At 57.6% G+C, this 8,572-nt stretch overlaps 1 protein-coding gene across 1 annotated transcript in view; it reads right to left on the bottom strand.

The window, feature by feature from the left end:
* Positions 1-8,572, bottom strand: part of GALNT2 (polypeptide N-acetylgalactosaminyltransferase 2) — a gene marked incomplete at its 5' end in the record, with an annotated part of 99,837 nt that overhangs the window by 4,568 nt on the left and 86,697 nt on the right. The window contains 4 exon segments of the mRNA XM_014586829.2: positions 60-179; positions 3,759-3,885; positions 5,559-5,642; positions 5,861-5,953. Coding sequence (XP_014442315.1) covers positions 60-179; positions 3,759-3,885; positions 5,559-5,642; positions 5,861-5,953 — 424 coding nt within the window.

Consider the following 8,572-nt stretch of genomic DNA (forward strand, 5'->3'; position numbering starts at 1 on the left):
CGACCCAGTGGCGGACGCTGCGCAGCGGGAGGGCCCTGGCCTGCGGCGCGCGGACCCACCTGTCTGCTGTCGTTCTCTCGGCAGCCCTGCAGCTTTATCAGAGACCCCGGCGCCCGGTCCACCACCGTGAGGCACAGGTCCATGTGCTTCACCGACTTCTCCTTCGTCAAGGCCCACTCCTGGAACACAACGCCCACGTCAGAGGTGGCCTCAAGGGCCGTGCCATGAGAAGTCAACAGTCGGGCCTGGGGTTCAGAACCCCCAAGCCAACCCAAACCAGCAAACGTCTATTTGTTTTCTTTTTTATTTTTTGGGGTGTGTGTGTCAGAACTATGCCATAATGGTGCTGTCTCTGCCACCTCAGCTGGGACCACAGGCACATGTTTTAGGATGGGCCGGGAACTGAACCTGGGCCTCTCGTGTGGCCTCACTGGATGAAGCAGCAGCGTGGGCTACCGCAGCAGGCCTGACACGTTACTTAGTGGCTAGGAGCAGACCTCGAATCAGCAGATGCAGGCAGGGAGCCTCACAGTCGGGCTTTGAGTTTCCTGACTGACGTGCAAACATGCTTTGACAGGTGCCATTAACGTGTGCAGCCCAACGCATGCAGAGCACCATAGTCACATTTCTGTAACTCAGCGAGAGCAGTGACAACTGCAGCTCAGGCCGGGCCACCCTCGGAGCGACAGCGAGGACCAATGTCCCCCACACTTTCTTTAGAGGGAGTGGGCGCACGCAGGCGTGGTCTGGAAATGGCATATGTGAACGCGGACTGCGACGTGTGCAAACTACACCACACGCTGCGTGCACACAAGCCCATGCCACATGTCACCTCGCAAGAGAGTGCCAGGTTGACACCGGTGCCCGTGAACGCCGGGGGAGGGCGCACCCACAGGCTGTGCGAGCACAGAGGGTACAGAGTCATGAGGGCGGGACCTGCGCCCGTCTGCTGGCGTCCTCTTCCCTGAAGGCTTGGGCAAGAACTGGGTGAGCCTCCTGGCCTCCCTGGGCTTCTCACCTTTTAATTAGTATTTCCCACATTTTACTCTGTGAGGAATTCTGTGGAAACTGGTTCAAATAAATTTGGGAAGCACTAAATTTGTGCCGCATTTCCTGAAAATCCACAAGGAGTCTATTAAAGGCTCTGAAAAGTCTGAGAAGAAATACCTGCTCGGCCTGCTTCCTGCAGCGCCCCAGACCAGGGGGCCTGGAGCCCTCTTCCCCCAACTCCACCGGCAGGCAGCTCTGGCACCAGACCTCTCCATGAGGGCCATGCCCAGGCCTGAGTCCCACCTCCAACACCCCATGACCCTGTCACACCACACGGCTGGCGAACACAGTGGGCTCTGCAGAAGCACTGACACATGTCAACGTCAACCACGCTTTAGGACCGTGGGACATGGGAAGGGGTATCCTGCCACGACTGCGAAGCTCCTAAGCCCTGCAACCTCCTGAGCCAGTGTGTTCTAGGAGGACTTCGATCCAGAGTGTGGTCCAGACAGAGCTCTAAGCCCTGGAGACTCCCTGAATGAAAGGGCACCTTTTACTCCACTGAGCTGGCTCTGGGGGGCGTCCTGGGGGCGCTGGGCACCAAAGACTGAGCCATGAAGAGAAGGTTCAAACTCATCCCACCCCACTCATCCTCTGGGAAGGGGAGGTTCTGGAGACGGGCTGAGCAGACCCGTGTGATGATGCCTCCATGAAGGCCCCTGGACTTAGGGTAGAGGGAGCTTCCAGGCTGGGGACCCTGTGCCTGGAAGGAGCTGACAGATGTCTCCCGAGCGGGCACAGACACTCTGAGATCCCACCCTGCTGGACCCCTGCACCCCTTCCCTCTGGCTGTTCCTGAGCTGTCTACCCTTCGATGATAAGTGGATAATCTAGTAGGTACATGTTTTCTGTTGGCTGTTCTAGTGAACGATTGCACCTGAGGGCAGGTTGTGGGAACCCTGGCTTAATTCCCATTGACCAGAAGCCCGGGTGACTCGTGACTGGTGACTGGCATCAGAAGGGGAGCCCCTCCTGGGGCCGCCCCAGCCTGCGTCTGTGCTGACTGTGGGCTTTGGTGTCAGCGGCTGCAGAGAGAGTGGGACCCGCTCCGTGCAGAGGGGAGTGGGACCCACTCGGTGCAGAGGGAAAGGCATCTCTGGTGTCCGAAGCGCAGCCTGAGGTGCGCAGAGGGGAACTGGCTTGTCTTCCTATTGGTTCACAGAAGCGCTGAGGCGTGTGCACGGGGAGGAGGCCCAGGACAAGCCCACCCGGCCTCCTCCCACCTGGAGCGTGAGACAGCAGCACGCAGAGGGGCTGGTGGCTACGAGGGAGCTGCGGTGAGCCCCCTGGGCATGGGGAGGGCTGTCCCTGGCAGCACGTGTTGGATGGTGACACCGGTTAAAGGTCACGTCTAGGGTGCCACGACCTCACCACTGGGCACTCCCTTATCTAAGCAGACGCCATGCTCGGTCCCAGAGACGCTACTTCCGCTGTGCGGACGGCAGAGCTAGGGGCTGCTCTGTTCTTCTGCTGCATTTAATGATCAGAATTTGTGAAATAAAGGTTGCTCTTGAAAAGCACGGCCCTTTACTTCCCTGTATCCCGCATGTCTGTGGAGGCTCAGCCGGGACCCAGAGAACTGCCCACGCTTCCAAAGCACTGTGCCCTCGTTCCCATCAGGAAAGGCACTCTCCCGGTTCTTGTCCAGGGGACACGCCACCCCAAAAGTGTCACTTCCCACCATTCGGAGAGGGCTTGTTCGTGGGAGTGTGCGGGCTGGACCACCTCGCAGGCTCGTCACCTTCAGGACGTGGCCACGTGCTAACCACCAGCCAGTGGGCTCGTCACATGTGACCTCATTAAATAGAACAGAACTAAAAATCCAGTTGGATTCACATTCAGCATCTCTCAAGGGCTCTGGCGCCACAGGCGATGCCCTGCAGGACAGTGTGGGTCTGGGACATTCCGACTAGCAGGTGGTTCTCCCTGCAGGCGTCCATCAGAAACGCTGGTGAGTGGGGCCTCGTGTCACCCCAGCTGACCTGTCCACCTCTCCCGCAGAAAATCCTGGCAGCTCGCTGGTCTCTGGCGTGCTCAGGGCTCCTGGAGACCAGGCTTCCAGCCCAGGTCCCGGCGGCTGAGCCCTAACTGCTCCACAAGCGCAGGTGTGGACACCTCGGGAGGACTGAGGGGTCAGGGGGGCACACGTGGCGGGGCAGGAAGAGGAACCCGTGTGCGGGTAATGGCCACGTGACAGCAAAAGGAGAAAGAGGACAGAGGGGGAGGGCGGTGTCCACAGCTGCTCTCGTCTCGGGGACATCCCTGAGCCGAGCACCCGAGTCTGCGGACCGCACAGGTCTGGCCAGCCCCTCATGGTGTAACCCACAGGCCAAAGAGAAGCTTCGTCGGGCCCCGTGAGAATTATCTGCATTTCTGCGTTTTATCCAGATGTTTGCACCACGAACTGGCAACTCGCAGCCCCTTGTCACGTGGGCCAGGCTTATTTCCCGAGGGCAGACCGGCCCCTCCTCCCGAGCTTTGCTTTCCGAGGGCCTTTCCGGCCCAGCCGCCTCCCCTGCTCACAGCATTTCCAGCCAAGGTGGGCCGAGTCCTATCTGACTCTGGCAGGCTGCCGAAGGCAAGAGCCAGGCACTTCCTCGTGGCCAACTCCCAGCACAGAGGGAAGGTGGCAGCTGGGCCACCTGGTACCTCAGGGCCCCTCCCTGTCCCCACTGGGCCTGCCGGTGACCAAGTTCACGCACACATACCTGGTTGCCGCCAGCATTGTGACACTCGTACACGCCAACGACACCGTCAGCAAAGTGCCCCAGAGTGTCGAGGCAGTTGGTGCCCTGCTGCAAGGCCCCGAAAGCAATATCCTGGTGGTCTGGGACCCTGAAAAGCAACGTGAGGATCATGCTTTGTTCCGCGTGACCTGCTCCGTCCACCACCCCTGTGCTCAGCGACTTCATCCCAGGCAGCAGGAGCGAGGGGGAAGGGCGCGGTACCCCTTCCTGCCCCAAGCATCCGGGGGGCCTGTGATGTCTGCTGCTCTGGCTCTGTGGCCCTTCGAGCGTGTGAGCTGGAGGAACAGTCTTTACATTCTTCACAAGAGCATTTTCCTGGGAAGAAAAGCTCCTGATACTCTTCAAGGTGAGTCTGTTGAGTCCTTCAGGAAATCAACCCATGCAATCAGATCCCATTGCCTCGAGTCTCCCAAGACTAGGGTCTGACCTTTGTCTAGTACAAAGGGCACACGGGTGTCTTCGCAGGTGCCTGACGTCATAGAGCAGAGCTCTGTGGGCTCCACCAGAAGGGCGAGGAGCACAGGACCAGCCCCAAACGCGCCCTGCCCTTGCAGGCACCAGTGTGCGACCTCTCGGTGGGACCTCCTCTGAACCTCAGCTCACTCCCCGCCGAGCGCCTGCTGGTCAGGGGAGACCCAGCGCACTTCATGCAAAGCCTCTCCCGGGCCTGCCCACGGGCGCTCCCAGCCAGCGGCAGCAAATTCTGCTACTGGGTGGGCAGATGCCTGAGATGGAGTCATCAGTGGACTCAAGGCCCAGTGTCACCCGGGGAACCTTGATGAGAAACGACATGTCACTCTGTCTGGTGTCATTATGCACCAAGTCACAGGTAAACGTGGTGACAAACACGAAGTGAGTACCGCTGTGATGGCCCTCCTCGGTCCAGGTAGGGCGACTGTCACCGCGCTATCTCTGGCAAAGGTCGTCCTTCATGGGAAGGTACTGCGCTCTCCCCTTCTCCCCAGGCAGGGGTCACCAGTGTCTCATCAAAAACAGCCATGACGCTCCATGGAGCCAAGTGAGCGGACAGCCTGAAGGCCACGTCACTTCACGCAGAGGGCTGTCTGTGAGGCTCGGAGGGAGCTGGCAGCAGCCCGGTAACGGGCAGCTTGCGTCACAGACACACTGCAGGAGACGGTATGCCACTGGGAAACCTCGGGGACAGCGTGGCTGACGGGCCCGTGGATCCCCAACCTGGCAGTTCAATGGCTGCTGCTGAGGTGACCTGGTCCCTCAGACCTGGAGCACACATCAGCTTGAGACACGAGGGTGGCTGGAAGTGAGGCTCGGAAGAGTGTCTCTGCCACTGTCACCTGTCCCAGAGGCAAGTGGGACACGATGCGGTGATGCCCACTTCACGCATGCTCAGAACTCGCCTAGAGGAGGTGGCTCGCGGTCAGAGCCCCAGGAGACAGCAGCACCGTGTCAGCCCAGGAAGGAAGGAGTGACCCTACTGTCCCTTCTCCGGCCAGCACTGGGTCCTCTGGCTAAGAGGACCTTGGTCCTCTGCGTCACCTAGCCCATCATCTTACAACAGGGAACAGTGACACTGGGGTGACAACTTGAGATCACTCCCAGGTCTGTGAAGAACGGGGGAGCAGGTGAGAAGGCAGGAAGCCCCGGCCAGGCACACAGGCCCCGGGGCGCTCAGAGACAGCTGTGGGCAAGCACGGGGCTACTGTCCCCTCTTGGAGCCTCCACTGCCTCTCTGATCTTGCTTCTAAGCCCCTACAGAGGGAACCCAGGCCCCGGGGGACTCACCTCAATTCCGGGTAGACGTTCTCCAAGTACCACTTGAAAGGCTTGCAGTTCAGCTTCTTCCTGAGCTCCAACCTGCTCTGAATGCTGGAGAGGAAAACACAACCCTATGCAGACTTCCTGGAGGGGGGGGCTCTCTATACCCTGGAGAGCCCCTCGCCCTGCGCCATCGTCCAGGGCCATCACCCCACCTGACCTCGAGCAGGGGCCCCTGTGCCCTGTGGGTGGCTGTTCTCAACTCTGCCTCTGCCCCCACCTCCCTCCCACCAAGATGCCCAGAAAGCAGAAGGCTAGGCCACACTTACTTTCCATAGGGAACATTCCTGGCAGAAGGCACAGCTGCGTAATAGAAATTTTTGTACTCATCCATCCAGACCTCTGCTGCCCGGCGGGTGTTTCTGGAAGCAGAACAGATCTTCCTGAGCTGTGACTTGCTTCAGTCTGTTGGGACCAGTACAGGGGCACCTGTCTGCCAGGATGCTACCGAGGACGGTCACTCGGTGGGGGCAGCTGCGGCTGTGGTGCCTAGGGCAGGGTGGCAGGCTCTGGGCTGCCCCCGAGCTGGGCGTGTGGGTAGCCAGTGCTCACTGAACCTCAGAACCACTTTCACGCTCCTCACAGTGACGGGAGATCAAAGAGCAAAAGCCAAAGTGAGACGGAGCGCAGGCGGCGTCTGAAAGGGCCTGGGGCTCTTGCTACGGAGGACAAAGACATCTCTTCTGCAGTGACTCCTGTCAGCATCCACAAAGGCTGGGGCCAGAGACCACGGTGAGGAGGCCTTGGTCTCCGCAGCCTTTCATGTCTTGCTGTAACTACCAGCCAGCTCTGGGAAGGGTAAGATGAGGTCGCAGTAACTGCTGAAACCACTCTTCTCTGCAGACCTGAGCTGAGACAGTGTCATGGTTGGACTAGGAAGAGCAAGATGACAGGTGTGTCACGTGCCGTGCCCGGGGCAAAGTCTGCACCGTGTTCGAGCAGTGGTGGGGCAGAGTGGGCTTTCCTGGAAGGGGAGGGCACCACGTGCTGAAAGTTCACACAGGGAGAGAACCGCGACTCCTGGTCTACGAGGCCCCAGGACGAGCTGCTCTGGGATGCGTGACATATCACAAAGCCACCACATACACAGGGTGAGCGGCAAATCCTGCCAACGGTTCTGTTTGGGAGCCTCCGTGAAGGAGCAGAGACCCCTCGACCTCTCTGCTCCCAGGTCCTGGACTCGGTTCCCAGGCACAAGGCTCTATCCCCGCGCCCTCCTCAGGAACCCGCACACAAGGCGCTCTGCCTCCCAGGAGAGACGCAGCACCAAGGCAGCGTCCACCTTTGGGAACTGCCCCTTTTCTCCACCAGAAAGGTCTCTTTTAAATAGACATGAGGCTTTCAAATAATCTGAGCTATAGTTATTAAAATAATTTATGTGGCCAGGACCAGAAGATGGTTAAGTCACTGGACCCTCACATGACTGACCCCGGTTCAAGTCCCAGACCCAGAGGCTTGACACTCATGCATGTGCGTGCATACCCAAAATCCTGGGAGGAGAATGGAGAAGAGATTGCGGTGTGGCCATCTCCCCTGGGAGGTGATTTCTCGCTTTCTAGCTCTCTGTCTCTCTGGCAAGCACAAATACCGTATAGCAAAAAAAAATCTCTCTAAAAAAAATTAAATAATTTATGGCCCAGTCAGGTGGATATGATGGTTAAGGCAGCTGGATCCCACATGGTTCTGGACCTGGTAGCTTGAAAAACATGCTAAGCACATGTGTGTGCATATCCAAAATCCCAAGAGGAGAATGGAGGAGAAGAGACTGCAGCATTGGTATCCCCCCCCACCCCCGGGGTAATTTCTCTCTCTCTCTCTCTCCCCTCTCTGTCTCTCTCTGAGAATGCACATGCCCTGTGCCAAAAAAAAAAAAAAAAAATCTGTCTGGGGCCTACACCTTTTATCCTTCATGATACAAGGAACTTTGAAGAGCTTGTGTAAAATGGAGTTGAAGTTTGAGTTTAACTGGGACCAGCAAATGGCACAGGTTACATCATTGGACTCCCACGTAGTTGACCACAGTTCGAGTCCCGGACCTGGCAACTTAAAATTCCCATTGGGAGCGTAGGTGCCCAAAATTCCGAGAGGAGAATGGAGGAGAAGGGACTACAGAGCGGCCATCCCGTGGGGGGCTGACTTCCCACTCTCTGTCTCTCTGGCGAGCACACATACCCTACAGCGAAAATGCCTCTCTCTCTCAAAACAGAAAGTATGTGTTTATTTTGGTGCAAAAAATGGATAAATCCATACATAGTTTTTCATAGTACCAATGTGTACAAACCTTCTGAAGGCCCCCACATATACGCCCTTTTTCTTGGAATGAGACGAACAGGGGCTTTTCCAGAAAGCCACGTAGGAGTCAGACACGGCGGCGTGACCCACCACCCTCTCACACGGCAGCCTGACTCACAGGAATTTACCTGCAGAAACTGTCAGTTGGGAATGAAGAGATACACGGGACAGCACACTGACGCTAGCCTTGTCTGTAATGGATACGAGGTCGCAAATGCGTTTCTCAGAAGAGCCAGTCACCACTCCTGGTGGGACGTGGGGTCTTGCTAAGAGACTGTGCCCTAAGCCTCGCCTGCACGGTCTCCTTCCTGAGGTGCAGCTTCAGCATCCCCCCGCACCCCTTTTGGAAAAAAGGGTCTGATCAGGGATATCCTGGTCCCTTAATCCCGGCTGGTTTAACGGCTTTATGAATTCCAGTCATGCAGTGTTTTTAAGTCACTTAAGTTCTTAAGTGATTAAGTCATTTCTAATTCCTAAACGCAAAGCAACACTTTTCTTTCTACTTAACAGAAACAGATCTCAAAGTAACTGCAGAGAATAAGCTTTCTGGACTGCTCGGTGCAGGGTTCCTTCCCTCACTAAGTCATGTGGATGTTTTCTGGTACCGACTATACACCACCCAGTCTTGTGTTGGAGCCCCGGGCCCTGCAGAGGCCGCTCCTGCCCCAGGCCCTGCAGAGGCCGCTCCC

Source organism: Tupaia chinensis, unplaced genomic scaffold (assembly GCF_000334495.1).
Source record: "Tupaia chinensis unplaced genomic scaffold, TupChi_1.0 Scaffold000161_3, whole genome shotgun sequence".
Taxonomy (NCBI): domain Eukaryota; kingdom Metazoa; phylum Chordata; class Mammalia; order Scandentia; family Tupaiidae; genus Tupaia; species Tupaia belangeri.